The 22707-nt window shown below is 46.8% G+C and overlaps 1 protein-coding gene across 3 annotated transcripts in view; it reads left to right on the top strand.

Annotated features, from left to right (window-relative positions):
* Positions 1-22707, top strand: part of LOC135377530 (ATP-dependent RNA helicase abstrakt-like) — a 289645-nt gene that overhangs the window by 261206 nt on the left and 5732 nt on the right. For 2 of the 3 annotated variants that reach the window (XM_064610020.1, XM_064610019.1), the window contains 6 exons: positions 19558-19641; positions 21749-21911; positions 21986-22060; positions 22144-22204; positions 22353-22470; positions 22567-22658. In XM_064610020.1, the coding sequence (XP_064466090.1) occupies positions 19558-19641; positions 21749-21911; positions 21986-22060; positions 22144-22204; positions 22353-22470; positions 22567-22658 (593 nt within the window). Of the gene's footprint in view, positions 1-19211; positions 19295-19557; positions 19642-21748; positions 21912-21985; positions 22061-22143; positions 22205-22352; positions 22471-22566; positions 22659-22707 lie in introns of those variants that run through there. The other variant, XM_064610021.1, reaches the window with a different exon arrangement.

The following is a 22707-nucleotide window of genomic DNA, read 5'->3' as shown; positions in this document are numbered from 1 at the left end:
CCCACTTGTTCGGGGTGTTTTCCCACCCCCACCCCCACCCAAACAACTAAGGGTTTTATTCTTTTCTTCTTTTCTTTTTCTTTTTGAACTGACTGTGGCTAGGTGGTCTGGGATAGCCAGTCTGATTTCGTCGTGACTTCCGTCCCCATTTTTTTTTTCTTCCTCTATCACATCACATCTTTAAAAAAAGAAAGTACTTCAACCTATGCCAAATTTAGTATCCTTCGTACGATCAAACTGTCTCAAAAAGTTCTGAGCAGCATCACTAATCACGTCATCACGGGGTAGACCTGACTGGCACTCGAGTACATACACAAGCAGCACCGTAGATACTACACAAGTAATCATTCGTAGTTGCTCGCACTACACGACTAAAGATTGACACGCAATTGTCCTGTAAGAGAAATCCCGAACACTTTGTTGGAACTTTGGCTTCCAAATTGGCCTGCCAGGGCCGAAGAGACGAAAACGCCGGTCTGCCGCTCTTATTCCATCGTATTAGCGCCAACCCTAGGTCCAGTCAGGCGAAAGTGTGGTTTTTCTTCGAAGCGTGTCGAACTGGGGAGCCGACTTTTGATTTCCCCGGGGGTGGCAGGCATTCTGGGTAAGGGGTGGGGGAGCAAAGGGAACGTAAGCAACGCCCCTCCTCTCTCTCCCCCACAATTCCTCTGGCAGCAGCATTAAAAGCAACACACGCACGCACACCGAAACTGTTTCCTACAAGTGTGCGCCAGTGCAGTAGGTTAATGCTAGTCCGGATAATGTTCGCAACGAGGTGTCCGCGCGTTGTACGCCTTTGGTTTGTTCAGCCGCCCCTCCAAGTACCGACAAGCGGGGCTTATTCCTGAGCTCATTTTAAAGATGGCACACAGGGAATTTGCTACGGATGAGCTGTATGTAGTCTCGTTCTCGAGAAGCACCTCATCGCTTACTGGCTTTTTATATGATGCTTATTCTGGTGCCACGGGGGTGGGGGGGAAGGAGGGAGAAAAAGGACGATACGACGTTTTTTTGGAGAGATGGTAGTGAAAAAAATAGAAATAATGAGGAACGTATGCTTATATGGTAACTTTCATGAATAAAAGGGGGTGCCTAGTGAGCTTAAATTGGTCCTGCGGCAAATTTTTTACGTTTTGCCTTTTGGATAATAGTAGACGATGATTATTTCTATCGATGGGAATCTTTATTTCAAGTTTGACGGTAGCGTAGAAAATGGGCATCACGAATACCGAAACCCGTCCCCTGTGACATCGCGGCAAGCATCTCCGCCAGTGAGGTCGCCACGAGAGAGGTCACGTGTTCACGAGAACCAGTTGGAATGGCTGAGTCTCTCGCTGTTCTGACGTCACCGCTAGACGTGGAGACGTGCCCAAGGGTCTGTATCTCACTATCCACGACGCGCAGAAAAATAGTTCTTTTTTCCTCAACACTCTGGCGTGCATTACAATGAGCCACTTCTGTCAAAGTGTCACGACCGGTTTAAACCATGACATGCACGTTTACGGCTGGCATATAGCACCCTTTGGCACTCCTACCTACCACATCATCCTTGGGTGTGCATGAAAAAGAGAAATATGATGCCATCGTAAGCCAAAACAAGAGAGTTCCGGAACGACCTGTACCTGAATAGAGCACACTGAGAGCAGACCTCTCAAGCAGGTCTATACTCCTAACTGCATTTGCTCTAATCAATAATTCAAACGAACTATAGCGGCACATCACTCCTTTTGCAATTAGCCGAAGCTGTAGAAGCAACAACAATTAGCACGGAAAACTTGGCAGTAGACGAAGCGCGAACGGCGGTGCTCTGTACGTGCACGCTTAATTGAAAACTGTTAGGAAAACGAGGGAGCTCTTTTTCCTGCACGGTAGCAGTCCTGCGAGGCATCGCAAATGGGAAGGACCCTGAAATTAAAATGGCGCAAGAGTACAAACTCAATTGCTCGTTTCGCCTTTGTTTCCAAACAGCAAAGTGGCTTTGACAAAAGTAATTAAGTCATTGTCGACGAGCCATCAATGTGACGGTCGGCCGCCTAATGTATTGACGTGTAGGCAAACAATTCTGTTCTACGAAGCCCGCTTGATACCATAGAAACTTTCAACGATGGTAAACAACGGAAACAAAAATGCTTGTATCTGCATGATGCAACAAAGCGCGATTTCAACACGAATGCACTTACTCGAATATTCTTTTATTATAACTTTGTCGATATGTGAATATCAACTGAATCAACGAGAGAGGCAAACTTGGATTATGACCGTTCGGTGTTAGCACCGCGAAACAGCTGTGGCTCGGAGCGTTCTAGAGAGAACACCAGTGGAAGAAAAGGAAGCCGTCTTCTGGGGAAACTGTGCCCACACCTGTCTGGGAAGTCTGACGGAAAACCCAGGGAAAACCTAAGACAGCACCGCAAACAGTGGGATCTACCACCGGCTATGTGTGTGTTTTTCTTCTGTCTGAGTTTTTCCCTTTCAGCCTTTAACATGACCTTAAAGCAACAACCAACGAACGGACGATATCTCCATTCAGCCGAGCCGCTGGTGGTTTCTGGAAGTCATTCTGGAAGAGAAACCAGCGAGATACAGATAAAATCACCATCACCAACCTGTCGTCAATGTACACCAAACGAGGAATCAATTCAACACATCCTGCTGGAATGCCCTGCCTACTCCGCAGAACGAAGCCAACTGCTATGCCCAAATGTCCCAACCTATCCTGGACACCCTCTGGCATCACCTTCGGTGGCTCCACGCCTGCGGAACGACGGCAGCGCACTGCCGCTCTCCTCACCTTCCTAAAAAGCACCCAGCTCATCCTAAGTCTCTAGGAAACGTTACCTAAGCTCTGTCACCCCTTGATCCCACTCTATCCCCCTCTCTTCCCATCTGTCTACATTCCCCTCCTAACCCCCTTTTCTTTCCGGCCCTGACTAGGGCCTTCTGATGTTGCTGTGCTTTTGGATTCTCCGCCACTCCTAGCCCACGATCATCCTGATTCAGCGCAAGCGGCCGACTTTCGTCTGTGACTGCTATATCTACAGGCTTCTGCGTATTATCCTGATGTTGCCCACTTTAAGCGTGGCCGACCACGGCGAGTAGCTTCACTTTCACCACCACCACCACCACTACCACCATCCCCACCACCAGCGCACATCTAGTTTTCTGCTTCTTCAAACTGTAAATAAATATTAGCACGTAACACCTGACTTGCAAACAGCAAAAATAAGGTTAGCGCTATGAGTAATGTTGCCTGGTGCTGTAAATGGCGACTTTTGATTAGGTGTACGCGTGTTTAACCAGAAGCGTTGTCGTCGGTCCATGGATACCGATTAAAGTCTTAGAATAATGATATCTGCTATTCCTGGACACCATGTGAACGCAAGGAAACAAGAGACGGAGACGGACAGTTCTTGTTTCCTCGTTTCTCCCCCAGTCTCCCATCACGTACAGTCTTAACCAACACGCTCTATACCTTCTTGCACTCCAGCTATAACGAGGGATATTCAATGTCCCTGTTCCAGGATATTCTGCGAGCCAAGACCCAAGGCAGCTCCGTTCAGTGCCATGCCCAGAACGGCATGCAGACGACAAAACATTTCAAATAACGTAGTTGTTGTACTAAACAGTCGTAGCAATTATTACGGTACCAAGTGAACAAAAAAAGACTTCCGTTTACCCCTGCATTAGGACAGTTTGATTTGTAACAACAGCTTGACATTATGGAGACAATCCTTCAGCTGCATCTATCACCTCCGTGGCCGTTTTACCCTACCATGTGCACGTGTGTCTACGAACGACGCCGGTCTACGCGCGACTGTGACCACATGAGTCACCCTTCACCCATCCGCCTGCGGCGACCGGCTTGCGATCCAATTACACCCTGTCCGCACGACAGGATCCAAGCGGTTGGCCGGCAGTGCCTGTTTGCGCATCGCTAACACGCGAGGTAAACATACAAGAGACAGCGGATGTCATTTCGATGCCACCATGTGGCACGAAACATGTCTCAAAATCGCAGCCACCTGAGGCAAAGACTTCGTTCCGGACTCGTAATGATCGGCGATTATAATTACCCAGAACAAGAAAAAAAAAAGGGGAACGATATGTATTCACATGCGCTGGTCGATAACGTCCGTAAGTTAATCGCAGAAAAGACGATGAATCTGTATGCAAGAGGCAAACAACAAAAATGCCTTTAATGATAGTATGTACGTCTTCTTTTGTAAGTTCATCTGCCGCCTTCGTTTTTCCATCGGTCAAGGTGTCCCACGGATGTCGCCTGGCACGCTGCACGTCCTCTACGTCCACGGAGCTCTACGCCATCTTGTTGTTCCTGCAGTATATGCATTTCGCGAGACTCCGCGCATGTGGGTGGTGCACACTGCAGTGCATAGCGAATATGGGCGTGCGTGGCACGCTAGCTCCAGTATACTGTCAAAACAGGTGGTGGTGCTGGTGACGGAAACTGGCTTGCCGTTGTTGACCTCACGTATGTGGGCTGTGTCACGACTGTAGCCAGGATGAGATGAGATGGTGATAGCGGATCTGTCAGAACAGAACTTCACGACATAGCACACTCCTAGCCAACCATCATTCCGAGTGATATCACTCTGTGCATTGATTTGTTGAAAATGGGAGGAGGCGCCTATCTGAGACACATTATGCTTGTCCCAGATAGGCGCCTCCCCCTGTTTTGAACAAATCAGGACACAGAATGAAATGGCTAGGAGCATGCTATGTGGTGAAGTTCTGTTTTAACAGTGTAGTTACAGACGTCCTCAACGAAGTTAAGCGTCTGGGTGACGAAGGTCACTCCATGTCGTTCCAGTGTATCCCAGGTCACTCCGGACTAAGCGGAAATGTAGAGGCTGATAGAGTGGCAGCCGCTGTCCGGCAATGCCAGGCGGTTGTACGTAATATATCGACCCGAGGTGGCCGGAGGGCATTTTTGTCGACGATGATTCAACCGAAGGCGGCGCAACAATGGAGCCGGGACATTACGGACAGGTCCCTGTTGTACTCCTTGGATCCAACTTTGTCGTTTTCACTCCAAGGCCGTTTGCCTCGCTGTCTCTCCTCCCTTATGCACAGACTTCGCCTCAGTGTGGCTTTCACTCCGCAATTCAGACATAGATTAGGGTACACCTCTACAAACTCCTGTTTCAACTGCGGCATGGTGGCAAACCTTCAACACGTCCTCATCGACTGTCACCTCTACAATTCGGAAAGAGCAATGTTGCAGTACAAACTGACTAGCATCAATGGCAAGCCACTCAGCCTTGCCGCAATCTTAGGCCATTGCTCTAGACCTGTCAGCTCTAATACTGTAAGCGCTACTACGTGTGTGAAGGGTTGCCCGAGTGTCTTTCCGTGATTTTCGGCGCTTTTAAACATCTACAACGGTTACTGACATTGGTCTGCCGGATGAGTTGAAATTCACGCCAGCCCATGCACGCCGTAACACTTCTCAGTCATTAGTCAATTCGTATCACGTTACTCCTGTCTTGCCTTCTGAGCTTGACGTCGTAACTCGAAACCCAGTGTACACTTATCTGCCACTCTAAGGAAAAAAAGTGGTAAATTGGGGAGTCATTGCAACTTCTAGTCCCCTACATTGCAATTACTCCCCATTTTAGTCCCCTGTCCCAGAAATTTACTCCCCACCGCTGCAAATAGTCATTAAACTTCGTGCATGGTCCCCTGAATGCAAGTCTATGCGTAAATATGTGCTCTGTGGAAATTTGATTGAACAACGCTATGCAATTAAACAGTTTTCTGTCTGCAATGTAAGAAATGATTCGGGGTTTTTTCTTGACAAACTGTGCCCTACCCTTGTTACAAGATGCGATACAAGATACAAAGTACGAGTATTTTCATTCATGACATGTAGAGGGTGTTCATTTTTATCCATTATAGGTATTTTATATATAAAAAAACTGAGAGCAGCATAGATGTCGCTTTTGCAGTTGAGTTATACGACCTAGCGGACATCCTCTCTGAGAGAATATGTAACTACGAGATGACTAATTACCTAAAATTCATTAATTAACTCTGTAATTACGGGATTACGGGCAAAAGCAAGATAGCAGAATGGCAGACAATCCTCGTTGAAAGCCATTCCATGTTTTAAAAATTCTTGAAACGCGCACGTGCTATGAAATATCCGTCGCCTAATTTCGATATGCAAATGAGCCGAAACCGAAACCGCGCCGGGCGGGAGCGCATGGAGAACATCGCTTATTCGCGACAGAGGGCCACGTGCTTTGGAGCGATGGAGATGATTGGAGTAGGTGCTGGTCTGCTGGCCCTATCAGCCGTGACGTTGCCCACTTTGTGAAGCCGACTAATACCCTTGTCACACGGGTAGTCTTAACCGCGGTTACACTTAACCGCCGTTACCCGACCAAACCGCGGTTATGGTGAACCACGGTTTGTTGTTGTCACACGGGCTGACGGACAAACGGATTGACGTATATGCGGTCATGCGCGTTTGACCTGAGGGCTGTAAGATTGTCCTCCCATATCCTTATAAGGGCTTCAGTCGCTGAGACAGACCACCCGACACGTTTTTGGGAGTTTGTTCCTGCAGATCCGCGTCAGGCGCCGCCATTTTCGTCGGTTACCTCCCGAAACCGAGGTTGCCAAGCTTGGTTTCCCGTAACCGCGATTAGCGGCGTAACCTTCGTTCGGTCGGCCGTGTGACTGCGGGTGTGCTCTTTCAGCAGCAACAGCACCACCACCGCTTTGCGGCCCAGATAGGCCTCCGTCGGCGAAGGTCATGACGCACATGAGGCGCGTTGTTTTGGTTTCGATCCATTTGCATAGCTAAATTTCGTGATGGATATTTCACGGTACGTGCGCGTTTCAGGATTTTTAAGATAGAATGGCTTTCAGCGAGGATTGTCTCCCATTCTGCTATCTCCGTTTTTAACGAAATTCCCTAATTAAAGAGTTACCTAACGAATTTGGGGTGATTAGTCACCTTGTAGTTACATACTCTGTTCCAGATGATGTCCACCTGGCCGTATAATTCAACTGCAAAAACGGCATCTATGCTGCTCTCGTAGCTTTCTTGTGAAAAGGTTTCTCTCTCTCTTGCTGTGTGAGCTTTATGCATGCCGCATACCGCTGCTCTCGGCCGTGTTGGTGGGTGACGAACCCCTCATTCCTTTTGACAGAATATACAAATTTCTTAGGGACACGGGGTTTTTAAACTTCATATGATGTTGACAGGTTTTAATGCTTAACTTTTAACCCCCTCTATTGTCTACTATTTTACTTCACTCGTTTTCACCGTTCCATGACTTTTTAGACTTCATATTACGTTGGCAGGTTTTACTCCTCAAATTTTTCAACATCAAACTCAGTGGTGTAGTGCTTTACTTTACCAATCTCCAACCCACCTTGGCGCATTATAGCCGTCGTCGCTTATGCGCCACTAAAACCTAACTCATCATCATCATCTCTCTTTCTCTCTCGTGTTAGCACCATAAAGCACTATTGCTATGAACGGTGTAAACGCGTGAACAGAGGAAGGGAGCATAACAACTTGAAGGTAGTAGGTATAGTATCCGTCTTAGGGCCGGTTTCGGAAAGAACTGTGCTGCCATATTTCTGTAAAGTCTGCCGGAGGATCCAGCAAGGATCTGAGACAGCGCACAGCGTGCGGCAGGATTCGATTTCACCCACTCTTCAGCATGGGGAAGGGGATAAGTTAAATAGAAAGAAAAGAAAAGAGGAAATGTCAGCCGTGCTGATGCCGGCTTGCTATAAAAAAACAAAGAAAAACTGAAAACAAACGTGATAAAAGAAAAAGAGAAAAAACAGTCAGAGCAGCACAGGCACGTCATAGCACGAGAAAGCCGGTCAGAGGGCGGACGCAATGCCCGAATCTTGCAGGAAGCGGAGCAGGGCTGTGGTGACGGCCTACTGGGTAGGCCGAGGGACGGGACTAAGGAGAGTGGCCATTGAAATTGTGCTGCATTAGACGGCGACGGAGGTCTTGTCGTTACGGAAGGTGCTGCTGGCAGTGCAGGAAATGAGGAATATCAGCCACCTCGCCGCAGCTGGAACACAAGGGGGAGCTGGATTGGCCCATTTTTTTATAGAAGCAATGGAGTGCGGGAAATGTTGAAACGGGGGCGGTGCAAAAGTGATTCCTCGTGGCTTCAACATGGCCTGGGAGTTATACCACAGAGAAGCGGATACTGTGTCCACTCGGCCAGGCCACTGGCCGTAAGGGTTCTCTGTGAGCGTTACGGTGTTGGCTATAGTCACAATGTTGGGTAGAAGGCACTGGTGAAAGGCGTGTTGTGAAGTCTCAGGATTAGGAGATTCATCAGAACGGCACTGTGATACCATTGTGAGAAAGCGATCGCTGGGCAGCGCAGGACATCGTGAGACAAACGCCACTGCCGGATTGTTCGGCGGGTTTCCAAATGGTCACTAGTGAAATGATGGCACATCGTCAGACAGGCTTTGAAGCACCCGCAGGTAGATAAATCTAAAAGGGACATGCAGAAATGCTTTACTGATGAGGCAGAAATGTCTCGTGAATTCGTGCAGGTGACCCAGTAGTCGTACCGAGGTAAACGGTGGGAAGCAACAAGGTCGGATCGCGGCCTGCTCTGCACGAACAAGAAAAAGCATCGAGTAACTCCACGCAGAGGACACTGGAAATGGACCTGTGCAGCATGATTTTGTTTGCTGAGGCCGTAAATGCTCTTTATGCAGGGAGAAAGACACTTCACTTTTACTTGTCTGTAGGCCACCAACCTCCCATCGCTGTTACATGAGTGCGAGTGCACACGACACCCCTTAAAAGCTACTACTTCAAATAAATAGAAATTCTACTTGAGAGACCGCATAGGGACTGCGCAGGCCTGACAAGGATGGATAATAACTTTCAAGAGCGAAGATATTCTCTGTAAAATTCTGTTGGAAATTTTGTTGTCTTCATTTGAGACATCGGTCTGTATGCACTCGAGTGTCGTTTCCTTTAACAGATGCTTGCAAAGTCGAGTCACCGAACTTTTTTCCGTGGAAGGATACAATAGGTTACCTGCCAAACAACTATCAAATACAAATGCCGGCGCATTGTCGACCAGCAGCGTCTGTGAAATTCAGTTTGGGGACCATCGAGCAAGGGAGATTTTATGGCTCGCAGGTTCTTCATGGCAGCCGTATACTTATCCTTCAAGAAAGGGTCTGCGCTGAGAACAAAGAGCTTAGTTACTTAGCAGTCATATAAGGCGGCAAAATTATCATGAAACATTGGCTTAATGCCGTATATAGAGCTTAACTTGTGCCGACCATCGCCCACCCTCTGTCCCTCAATGATATCGTGAGAACCACTGAAGTAACGGCCAAGAACGAAGCAGGCAAGGAAAATGAGCTAAAAGCTTCCTGGCGACCGACGCTCGACCGACTGTAGCACCACAAAGTGGTCCCAAGCGCGTGCCTTTGTAAAGTCTGTGTAAAGCCTCCTTATTACATCCCGGGTGGCCCGGATACTACTACCTAATGCCTCGTGACTACGTATGGCCAATGCTGAATGTGTTGTATTTTCTCTTGTCTCCATAGCGCACGTCTGGGCGCGCTACTTCTCACGCCGTTGACCGCGGAAGCACTTTCGACTATTCAACGGCTGCCGAAGAATAATTTGGCCCTTTGTTTAAATCATTCCTTCCATTCCTGTTTGTGAAAATTGTGCTTGATTTGGCCTGGGGTATCCGGACAACCTCATTAGCGGAGTCTCATACAGACCGGACACGGTAGTTCAATGAATAACCCACACTGGTCTTAAGGTTGCGGGTTCCATCTCCGGATGCCAGCAATCGGGCAGAACGAATTGTTCGAATGCAGACTGCAGAATTTTCAAATGGGGACGTTTAACACTGGGCACCGTGCGAGCGCGTGTTACAGCGCAGATTTCACCGCTCATTCAAGAACACGTCGTCCTGCGGCAGGCAGATCAAGTATGAGAGAACATGAGAGAACTGATGTTCTGAGGCTGGAACAACATAGAAAGGACAAATGTACGTACAGATCAAGTATGACATACAGATGAAGTATGCCTCCGCTGAACCAACCAGACAAGCTGGAATATTGAAGAGTGACGAAATCTGAGCTTGTTGGTATGGGACCATATTGCTGCTCAGCGCTGAGAAGACGAAGACATAATAGAGGGACATAGCACATGCGCATGTGTTCTGGCCCTCCTTACGTCTTCTTCATCAGCGCTGAACAACAATATGGAATATTGGGTCGTTAATATTTCCTGCACTTCCGTACGTAATGGTTGACGGTCTTCGCTACCTTTGGCCAGTATATCTCCTTGTATACGAGCCAACGTTTTGCACGGCACAAAAGTGATAGCGCAAGTCTTCAGATGCGACCAGGGGCCAGGTTGCGTCTTGGGGTTCGTGGTTTTGCTTGTAGAGGACACTGTAAAGTATGCAGAACGTCAGATGTAATCTTCCAAAAACCATTAGGAAAAGTCTAGTTATGCCCCCGCAAGTAGTCGATAACTTCTTAATAACAAATAAAATAATAATACATATAAATAAATACAGGATAATAATAAAACAAGAGCGTGTTGTTGAGCACAGGAACGGGCAACTACACCGGGACAGACATGAACGCTGTCCCAACGTATAGGCCTCATTTTTCTTTTTGACCAGGAGATGCCCAAAGGTTGTTCCTGGATTGGATGATGTCATCGTCAACTGAGCGAACAGTTTCATCAACAGTGATACGACTCTTCGCAACTGATGTCTGCTTTATGCGTGATGGCATATAGCGAAGCAATCCTCAGAACTGTACAAGAGCTGCATGACAATCTTAACCTTTGCGCCATGTTGAACTAGGGGTTCACATCATAGTCGGAAACGGTGGTCTTCTCTTGTAGCCGCAGTGACTTTCATATCCATGAGGCAAACGTCAGGCCAGCAACACGTTCGCGAGGTGAGTTACTTTTGTGAATTCCATGAGCTGTGGCTTGTCATGCCGAAGGTGTGACGCAAATACCATTCTCACGAGTTTCAAGATTCCGTTCAGCTACCAGACACCTAACCTTGTGCAGTGTCAGTCAGTCAAAACCGGTGGCTGCAAAGGCAGAATACGTTGGATTGAAACGACTGTCACATTCCTTTGAGGTTGCCTTTCTTAAGCTTCGTTGACAGCGAGGTAGCGTCGTTTTGCGAACTGTTTTCCAGTATTTTGAAGGAAATGACGCCGTTGTAAAACCTAAGAGCTTCATTTTGCACCAGAAAGTCATGTATGACATGGGTGAATAGTTTGGCAGCATTAAAAAATAAGCGGTTTATATGACGTGGCAAATTTGTACAGTTGCCGTACATCGTCCTGTGGTGTGATGATATCCCCTCCAGCAGTTGTGATGTTCATTATACTGGGGAAGCATGTTCAGTATATTTACCACGTAACCTGATTTTTTTAACGGTCATATAGTAAGATAATCTTTATTGGTTTCTGGTATTCGTTGCCTATGTCAGCTTCTTACGTTGCCGACATTCTTTACAGCTAGACATTCACCTCGCCGTACGTGTAAATCTACTCTCAGTTATAATTATTCGTGGCATTTGCGTTCGTCACGTCATGCATCTTTCCGGGCGCTGGGTCTCGGGCTCTCGTCTTTGTAAATACATATATTAAGGAGGGCTTCATTATCAATCAGTGCACAAAATTTTGTCAAAATATAGCAGCGGGTGCGATATCGAACTAAAGCGAAAAACACGTCACTTACATTTTTACAAATTAATTAATTTAATTCCGATAGATATCATGTACTGGAACCTATGACTAGTATTTTTTTTATGATCGATAGATGAATAAGTTTTCTATCGTTTGCAATTAGTCCCGTGATCGTAACCCTCGGGACGACGCCACCGATCCTGTGAATGCTACATAGAGCAATGTCGCGATCACAATTAATGACGGAAGGATAGCAGTGACGGTCACATATGTCCATGGCGGGGTACAGAGCTTCATGGAGCCACACGAAGCAGCAGGCCACTGCATTGTGATGTCCCTTTTTCGGGTCGTTTTCACATGGCGCTTCACGTGTTGCAATTTCACGAGATCCCTCTCCCCAAAGGCGTATCCTATACGTTAAACCCGAACAGAATTGTGTGCATGCTACTTGCGTGCGTTAAGAAGCAGTGCCCTTCACACCAGATTACGGATATATTCCTATATAATTTCCACGCTGTCACAGACCTGCAGCGAGTACAACGACGTATACGCCGACAATCGCGGGTCCAGCAGAATTGAGAACCATCCGGGAAACATTCAACACGGCAGCAGCATGTTGAGCAACTTAGCAACAACTTAGCATGTTGAGCTGTCTCACACTACTGCTTCGTCATCGATGTTTCCTGAGCGTCAAGACATTCTGCTACCCGAAAGCATATACAAGGACTGGACACGACCATGAGCTCGTAAACACAGCTAATCAGCGAGCCATTGACTGCAGCGGGTGGTATAGAACATCCCTTACGCGAAGAGGCCGCGCAGACATTCGGCCGAGAAAATAGTGTCTAATTTATCGACGCATCACAATGCTGAACGAGACTGGCCATTGGCAAGCCTCGGTATTTTCCCCAGGAGACAATGCAGGGCCCCGTTTATGGTTCTTAGCACTGAGCTGTACCTGTGAGAATACTCGTTGCTCCCTCAACGGCCGCCATTCGTGTACAAGCCGCACATCCATTATGGATCCAAGCTGCCCACTAACTGCTCCTTCTAGTGTGTGAAACTCTCGCACAAGCTGCATTATGCACCGATTCCATTGTTTACTTTCATTGAGAGCCACGTATGACATGTCTTCACTAGAGATTTGTTCAATCTCGACGTTGCTAAGTAAACATCATGTAGCCTGAATGTCTTCAATGCCGTGGGCACATAGCGAGCACGACAGGACACATCCGGTGCGTTATGTCGTCTTTACTCCGTTCCCACAGTTTTAGATTTCAGCCTGATGAAGCGGTTTGAAATTAATAAGAACACAAGACAAAGCTGTGAACTTGTACAACATTAATGAATATTTTATATAGCATCATGCAAGTAATCACAAGTGACAAAATTACATTTGCCTTGCTGCATTTGATCATGCGAGAGTTCCTTGCACTTTGTTTTCGGTGGAAAAAGAAAAGTTGAATATAAAATGGAATCCACCAAAAAGGAGGCGTTAATCGCGCGATATGTCCATAATACACTGTCTGTCAGAGAGAGAAGTGCAGAGGGCATCTGTGTGCATCCTTCTGTAGAAGTTAATATAGAGTAGTCACCAAGCGAGTAGTGTCTTTCCCGGCTTAAAGAAAAACACAGCAGCGGTTTGCCTCATGGGATGCTGCCTTCAAGTCTCTATCAATCGTTTCCCGCGTGCCCGAAGAACCCAAGGCGGCGTACCATCGGAGCACGTGTCTATCATTCACGAGGTCTGCTATCCAGTCATAATTCATGGATCGCAGCGGCGAGCGAGGTGTCCTAATTAACGTTTCTGTCCCGCTTTCTTTACTTCCCCGTAACTGCATACTTGAGAAGTTCCACCGCAAACTTTGCCAAAGACTCCAGGGAACACTGCCCGTCCCGCCGGTGACAACAAAAGGTACCAGCGGAATCTTTCACCAGAAACGCGGCACAAAAGAGCGACAGACTTCGACGTGTGCCTAATAATTATTTATGAGCTGCAGCTAAAACGAGATTAAAACGCGGAACGAATTACTGTCACCGCTGTGTGCTTATGTGTGCACGTGAGCTGCTCCGTCTTCACACCCGGGGCAGCAGGAGACCCAGTGCCACCACGATCGAAAATTGGATCCAGCCCAACAAATTGGCTCGCTCTGTCTTGCGTGGGGGAGAAAGGGAAACGAAAAAGTTATTATTTCTCCCAATTCCCGTGACGCCTGCCCCGTCGCCCCTGCACGGGACCTCAGCGTCGCAGGTTGCTGCCTTCATGCCTCCCGCGGAAACGCAATTACCCGAGTGTCAACGAGGAAGTGCATCGTGCCGCATAAATAACAACTCTCAATGAAATCCGCCCTTTTCATTCTTCGCCCCCCCCCCTATTTTTAGGTGGGTTCCTTCTTTTTTCTTACAGCCTGATCCAAAAAACGTCATGAGTCAATGCGACAGGATGGAAGGGTAAAGTAGGCGTTCGCGTGTCGTCACCACACGACGACCTGTCGGTGGCGAGCCCTGTCTACCGTCTCGTTAGCTTCCTTCAACGTCGTTAAGTGTTTCTTTTCTGATGGGATGTCTAGGGCTCTTGATTGCATCTGTCGCTGTGACAGACACGCGTACCATAGCCATTAAGAGTTTATCGAGTGTGGTGCGAAGCTATAATGGAGACTCTGCTGCGGCGGTCTTGGGAACAGGCATTATCTTTGTTCGGAAGCATCGGGTAGAAAGGAAGAAACCTGGACAAACAGGCAGGACCTCGTCAACTGCGAATAGTTTAGCATCTCTACTGTGATGCATTGCAGCAAGAAATTTGAGAGAGAGCGCCTACCTTGTCACTTAACTAAGATGGCGGGTGGGAGATAAAGGTGTTCATGTTCGAAACAGGACCCGGCCCAACGAGTTAAAACAGTCGTGTCCAGCTAGCCGCCAGGTACACCGAAGCGCGATTCTCCAACTTACGCCTTTAAACGGCGTCTCTTCGCCCCTCCCCCTTTTTCTTCTGTTGTCAGTACAATAACAGCCTCGGTGGAACATCCGAAAAAAGACAAGAAAGGTTACTCGTACACATGGATAGTGTTGAATCCAATCACTGCATGCGACATGAAGGAAGAGAAAGAAATGCTGGTTGGTAACTTCTCAGGAGACCCATCTACCTTTTTTTCAGTTGGCTTTATAAGAAACGAGGGAGTCTGACGGTTGACATCCGTTTCTTCGTCCCCCTCTCTCATTCTCTTATTGCGAGGAGCAACAGAGGAGCTAATTTCGCGACCGGCTTCGACGCCCGCAACGATTCGTTCGCTGGTGCCAGAGCAAACAGAGGTTCCTCGGAATGACTGGCCAAATTGCGCCAGCCTGCCAAAGAGCCTCAAGGGACCGCAGCTATTGTCTTCCGTCGGTGCCATAGCTGCAAAGTTTACCTCCGCCGTCTTTAATAGCACCAATGTCTGCAAGAGGAGATTAAGCTGTAAGCTCTTTCTGCGTATGCAGTGCAAAGCCCGATCTGGAATGTTTTAGACGTTGTAGGAGCGACCACGATTTAATATTATACGTAATAGGGTCAGCGCAGGTACACGCTTTTAGAACAAGATCACTCCGATGTTACGCGACCAAGTTGTTGTTTCCGTGAAAGCTGTCGAGGTCCATCCGGACAGGGGGGAAGGGCGACACTGGAGCTCCGCGTTTTGTCAAATTGTCTATGAAATTCCTGAATAGATGAGAGCATTTTGAACTCGAAAGTTGTGCCGTTCGCTTGGCGAATGGTCCTTGTTCCATTTGAAGCGCGGTCACACATCCGTATGAAGCTATAATAGCATGTAGCAGACATAGGGTTACACACCCAAACCTTGAAGAAGAAAAAACAGTAAAACAGAAATCAGTTGCTAGCACGGTTCGTGTTCGTCTGTACTTGAGCCTCGGGTACAATTAGAAACGTCATCAATCTAAAGACAACCATTAATTGTGCGAGCCCTCTTTTCGAATGTTTTCGTTCCTGTAAGACGAGCTCAGAAAAGAGAACCGGTGATCTCTGGCTAGCATATCAATGCGACCACACGCCAGTACCTTTCATTTCCTTTGTGGCCCGCAGTCTTCCATTACAATTAGAAATTAATTTGGACCGTATATATACTAATTAAAGTACCAGATTTGTAAAAGGTGCAGCGGAAGGATGCGTCACGAAGCTTTCCTCTCGAGCCCTAAATTAGTGTCCGCAATTAGAAACCGCCCAGAGATAATGAGATGAAATATGACATCATTGCAAATGAGTAATCAAGACAAATCGACCGGGTGGCCAAGAGCACCAAGAGTGAGCGAAACATCGTACGCGACGTGGAGGAATCCTAAAGGGTGCGTGATAATTAAACGGAAATTACGATTCCCTAATTGTGGCTCCTTTGAAAGGCGGTTCGCCGGTCCGTTGTCGATTTACTGAATGCTTGTTGTAGTCCCATCGTCGAGGGGGTTTATTAGGCTGCAATTAAGAATGGTGGCCGATTAGCCGCCAGTGCCGCGCTCAGGTCCCACGACGGGACCGTGAAGAATTTAGCCCGTGCATCAAGTCGGTGATAAGCCATCTTAATGAGGTGTTGGACGCCCAGAGTGGTCGTACACTAAGAGATTGGTGGGAAACTGAAGTCTTTCCTTAAGCTTTCAGCAACATCCACACGTTTTTGTGCTTTGACTGCAGGGCGCGCTCATCGTGAGTGAGAAGCCCACCATGGGTTGAAGACAAGCATATAGGCGAAGTGGAGCATTATAGAAAGAAGGGAGAGGGTGCAGGCAAGCTGGTATAGTCTCATGGCAGGGGACCGAGAGACACGGAACAAGAAGGACGGACGACAAATTCTCAGAATACTGACAATTTGTTGTCCGTCCTTCTCGTTCCGTGTCTCTCGGTCCCCTACCATGAGAAGAAGTGGAGCATGTGTGACACTGCTTCATTAGATATTAGAGAGGTTTGGTTGCGAAGTACACAATCGCTTTGCGTACACAAAGACATGGCGAATGCACACTCCGCGTGCGCAGCACGTGCCTTTGCATACAGCGCATGCTCAGTGTAAACGTTACTGCCCTGCGTGCGCAAGGCGATAGGCAGTTAAATCCCCGGGCAAAATAATTCGCGAACGGGTGCACCCATCGAAAAACTTTCTTTTTGACAAGCATCTGTACGGTACCACCTACAGGCTGCGCACCGTGTGAATGAGTGGGAGGCGCTCATTATTTAAATAAAAATTCAAATGAGTTTCTTAAAAAATATAACTTCTAAAGCAGGGCGCCGTCGGCATTAAAATGGGTAGTACCCCTTTTGGGACCTTGAGTGGACGACCTTTTAGAGAAAAATCTGCCACCGAAGCTGATCATTTGCTGCAGTAATGAATTGGTTTCGGTTTACATATTTTTGTCGCGGCTGGTCGCGGTGAAGCGCAAAAAGACTCTCTTCCACTCCCTTATCCACCAATGAATTACGTGTTCATCAGCTTACACTCGCAACGGAGAGTGCTGAAGAAAAAGTAACAGCGTCAGACAGGCTACGATAGTCCCAACCCTGCTTATCTGGCTGATATGCGCCCTTTCTCTGTTATGATCGCCCGGACGAAACACAGTTAATCACATAGTACCTTGATACCACATGGTTTCCATTTTTTTCTTCAGCACTCCCCATTGCGAAGTAAGCCCAAGAACACGTAATTCATTGCTGGATAAGGGAGTGGAAGAGCGTCCTTTTCCTCTTCAGAGAACTAAAAAGAGGCACTAAAAAGACACCTTCGGGGAGCAAGTATACGGGGAGGGGGGACAAATTTTCCACTTGTCCCCCCGGGGGTGCAACGTAGACGTCGATACTAGTCATAGGTATGTCATAGGCCGAAGTAATTCATTTATCATCAACGTGGGTGGGGGGGGGGGGCGTATGCAGACCAATTGGGACTTATAGGGGACTTGAAGGATACGAGCTACCGTAGTACTTACGATAATCGCTTTCCACACCATGGCTGGGAGGTGACCCGTTGTCGAATACTGGCATGAAGACATATCGGAATTAGAGCACTGCACGGGCCGTATTTGTAGGCCCAGGCCCGGCCCGAGCCTGTCCCAAGCCCGAAGGATCCCAAGTTTCTCGGCCCAGCCCGGTCCGAGAAATTTATAGGCTACCCGGCCCTGCCCACTGTATCAGGCTGTAAAATTTGACCGTGGCTAACTAAGAGAGGGGTAACATAGCCTCGAGTCCGACATAGGCTCGGCAATGTACGGGCCCGAGCCCATAATGGTCAAACCCAAGCCCAGCCCAGGCCCACAAAAGAAAGTTTTACCCGGCCCGGCCTGGCCCACGGGCCGGGCAGGGCTCGGGTTTTCGGGTAAGCCCGAGCCCGTGTAGTGCTCTAATTGGAATAGCCTTCCTGTCAAGTTGTCCCAGGATTTACAATATCCCCTGAAGCAACATGCCGCCGCGTGGCAGGCAGATAGCTGAGTAATCAGTCACATATCGAAAGAGAATGAGGAAATACTCCTTAAATATCTCAACCTCCAGGATGGCGCTCCAGTTCACGTCGCTGTGCCTTCTCCGTTCTTCAACATGAAGTGAATTCCAAAAGAAACTGCGATTGATAAGAAGAAAATCACGGAGCACTGTCTACGAGCTGCAGAGCAGCAGAATTTCTTTTTGGAGGAAGGCTCAAATCTCAAGTATACCAGCAGCTGCCGATTGTGATTTCCTGCACAACAGTCCCCTCCCCCTATAGATGACTGCCAGCAATGACACAGTACTTATCTGGAGGTTCTGAAACACGAAATTTGAAAACCTTAGGACCGCTATTACAATACAGGGCTTTCCGGATGCACACAAGGTGTTTTTGCACGTTTAACAGCTTCCATTGAGAGACTCTCTTCTTTCGCAAACCACACCTTCCAACAAAACAGAAGGTGTGGAAGAATCTTCAGAAAACTGCTATTCCAATCAGCATGATTAAAAAACGTTACTGTTGCACCATTACTGTTGCAACGTTACTGTTGCACCAAGTCGTTTGCTTGATTGCTATAAAAACACATTTAGTTTATATTGATTCTAGTTATTTGCTCATCTGTTGTATTTACGAAATCAGTTATCGTACTTCAAAACAACAACGTTCTTTATTACGAGATGATGACTGGGGAGTTTCATCGCCAGGGGGGATACTCTACCCCATTGCCTCAAAACAGTATTTATATCTTTTTCGAAACACTATTTTGTATTCATATTCAAATGCGCCCAAAGTTGTATACAAATCCCTGTTTTCACCCTATTAGTGTACTGTATAGCATTCTGACAAATATAAAGGTAGTTTCACTGTAACTCTCACCAAACTTTATCTTTGTTACACCTCTGGAAGCTGTACCACAAGTGCCTAATTCCTTAGCTTTTGATCAGTCGCATCGCTAACACAACATCACAACATCAACGGGAGAACAAAACCGAAACTGGTACAATAACATCTGCGCCAGTGCTCGCACGCATTGCTCCTCCGCGTTGGTATCGCCATCACGTTTCAAAATGGATGCCAAACAGAGAAACGTAAAAGATCGTCGTGAAAACGGCGAATCAATGCAGTCATTTAAAAAAGTGAGTAATATTAAAACCCCAGTGAGAGTGGCACATGGATCAAGAAATCTAGTTAATGATAAACAAAGCATTGTCCGTAATGCCATACGGCATCAAGTAAAGATCGTGACCTTTTGTGTGCTGGAAGCTAGGTATTCCACTGAGTGTGTGCGCTTTGATTCAGCGCGTACGCGTCGATAAACTAGCGTATATGCAGATGACAGCTTGTAATTTTGGGATCACCACACATACGCATCACACAGTAATATTGGAATATGTTTCAGAGACGTATTGCAGAAAGCAGTAGCAGTGACTCCGATGATAATTACACGCCGTACGTACCCCTGAAGGAAAGACGCAAACAGCAGGTAAGCATACACGGGATTCATGCAATCTCTTTTGCCTATACTATCACACTAGCTGATCACGCGGGCGTAGTGCTCTACCTGTAAGATTTAGCAACCGATCGCAGATTGAGTGTTGCCGCAATGTATCTGAAGCGCTGTATCTGAATGTATCTGTATTGTCACGCTTATTCAGGGTGACGACGGTAAAAATCACACATCGCCAAAATCTTTATCTGCTTGAATAGAGGTGTACCTCGCGCAATCCTTGAGATGTAAAATTAACATGCAGTAGCTAGCTACACCTCTGCGCTGCCCAAACAAAGGCGGCATAAATGTCATGGCAGCTTTGTGATGCAGCATTTGCTCCCCCCCCCCCCCCCCCCCCCCCATGTCGCCCATTGTCAGTGGGCTGTGGTCTAATGCTGTCGCTTTTAAATGTTATTGGTTACATTTTGGTCCTTTGCACTTGTTGCTTTGAGAAAATCGTTGCTTTTCTTTTATCTCAAGGCATACTAAGACTGGACAAAAAACAATTTCCACTGTGCTTCTACTGGCCCAGTAGAAGAACAGTCTCTCAGCAACTCACAACCGAAGGCTTTTGCTTTGATCTATCAGATCACTGGATTTTCCACTCTTTACAGAACCCTATGGTTCTGTAACCTTGCAGAACTACACAGGAGGATCACCTGTACACAAATACTTAAGAATGAATGAGCGAACAACAGAGACAGGCATATACGGTAACACCCAGTTCTGAAACTGTAGAATGTGTACTGCAGGCATTCAAGAGATTTATCACTCCTGGTTCATATCCATATCTTTGGTTTTCATCACATGACCCTTATCTTAGCTTTAATGCTTTCGTGTGACAAGAATATGCATCACTGTTGTGGGTCGAAACGTGCTGGCAACAGAATGCTCAATGGGTTGTGTGACACTGTATGTACACATGCTACGCTAGGCAGCAGTTATGTCAGACAGGGTTATGTCATTTGTATGTCATATTCAACCAATTTGTTAAAAAGTGCTTCTTGTCAGTGCTGGTCCTAATAAAAATAGGTACCTATAGTCATATTGAACCTAAGAATGGCAGTGCAGGTGCATCTTTTCCTCCCTATAATTAACCAACAGAAGACAACGTAGCTGCGTTCTTTTCGCTTGCACTTGGTGCAAGAGGGCAGCACCTTTGCATTATTTTATGAGAGTGCAGCCGGCGCCCCTGCACCTTTGAATTCGTTTCAAGGTGCCACTTGCTCCATTTCTGCACCAAACCGAGAAACTGCTGCACCATCGATTGAATAGGTGCAAGGGTGCAGCGAGCAAACGACAGGCCCAGTAACATGGTGGACGAAGACACACACACGTTTGTGGTTCTGGCAAAAATTTGAAAGCCATTTGTCGAGAATGCCGAAGGTTGCCGAAGGCGTGTTGCACCATGTGTGTAGCGTGTTGCAAAACAATGAAAGCTTTTTCAGCAACGTGGCTTTTCGTCGCGTGGTTCGTAGTTGGTACTCGCAGTTCCTGATTATACAAAATTTTGGCGGCAGTTTTATTGTCATATTATTTGCCTTTTCTCAAGAGCACATCGGCAAATATTGTTGAAAACTCTTTCACGAGACAAGGTGGCAAACGAAACATGCATTCGCATTCAAATCAAGCAGTCTGGAACCGTGCTTTCGGTGCTGCATCCATTCACGACGTGCTGTAATTGCAGTTCTTCGACGATTGACAACGTTGCATCTTCTGAATCAAAGTTAAAGACCAGTAGCATGGCAACTTTGGCACATGCTGTCATAGGTACCGTGATTAGTGTACAAGAAACGCATAAACTGAAATTCAACGGTGTCCATTGACAGACAGACGGCATTCACTATCTGCCCCATCTGCACTGTCACATTCTTTTCAGGCCGATGGATGGCTAAACCAGTCAGGCACATTTTCGTCACTTCTGTTGTACCCTTGGTAAAAAGGATCATCTCACAATAAAGTTGTTGTTGTCTTCACATTTAAGTGAATGAAGCATAACTGTAAAGTTCTCTTAGCATCCTAGATGCCGTTCTTAGGCTGAGCACGACTATAGCTTTTCTTTTTTTCTTTTTTTTGATCTAATCATATTGTCTCTCAAAAGCTGACTAAACTGGGACGACTACATGCTATATTACTGGAGGAAAAGAAGGACAACAAGTCAAGCACTGCCACAGATGATGACGAAGAATATCAGGATGAGTACGGCCGAAAATCAAATGTCAGCCTGTTGGACCAACATACAGAATTGAAGAAAAAGGCAGAAGGTGAATATTTATGACTTTAGCAATGCTACAGTGTGATATTTTACATATTTCTCATCGAAATTTTTGTATTCTAGCTCGCAAAGAAAGTGCACTTGAAAAACAACTAAAAGAAGAGGAAAAAATTCTTGAAAGCGTTGCAGAGCGCAGGGGTAAGCAGTGGACTGTGACAACAGAATAATGGGTAATTGTTGAATTGAACCCATATTTTGCTAATGGTTATTTGCTTCAACAGCTCTGATGGGAGTGGCTGAACTTGCTAAAGGAATACAGTATGAAGATCCGATAACAACAGGGTACGGTGATAATGTTTCTTCATAGAAGCGTTAGTCTGGCATCTTGTAGCTTATCTGATTAATTTTACCAGCGTGTGTTTCACAATTTATTAGGGGGTGCCAGTGTGTAGTATCCCATTTGTTTACCAAATATGCAATGTCTTAACAGGTGGAGGGTACCAAGGTACATTGCTGCTTATTCCCCAGAGTATCATGAAAAAATCAGAAAAAATTACCGCATCTTAGTTGAAGGAGAGGAAATACCACCTCCCATAAAAACGTTCAAGGTTAGTTGAAGCCAAATAATTCTGCAAGAAAATTCTCTATGTAACATGCAGTTTGATGCCTAATACTTTGCTTGGGTTTGAACATGCCATCTGCAGGAGATGAAATTTCCGAAAGTCATCCTAAACAGCCTCAAACAAAAAGGAATCACAAAGCCTACGCCAATCCAGATGCAAGGGCTTCCTGCTGTGTAAGTTGCAAATCTCTACGTGTGTTTAGTGCCGCCTGCTGGTGAGGCT

Source organism: Ornithodoros turicata, chromosome 1 (assembly GCF_037126465.1).
Source record: "Ornithodoros turicata isolate Travis chromosome 1, ASM3712646v1, whole genome shotgun sequence".
NCBI classification, from domain to species: domain Eukaryota; kingdom Metazoa; phylum Arthropoda; class Arachnida; order Ixodida; family Argasidae; genus Ornithodoros; species Ornithodoros turicata.
The sequence above is the reverse complement of the archived record's forward strand: the minus strand, read 5'-3'. Positions and strand labels throughout refer to the sequence as shown.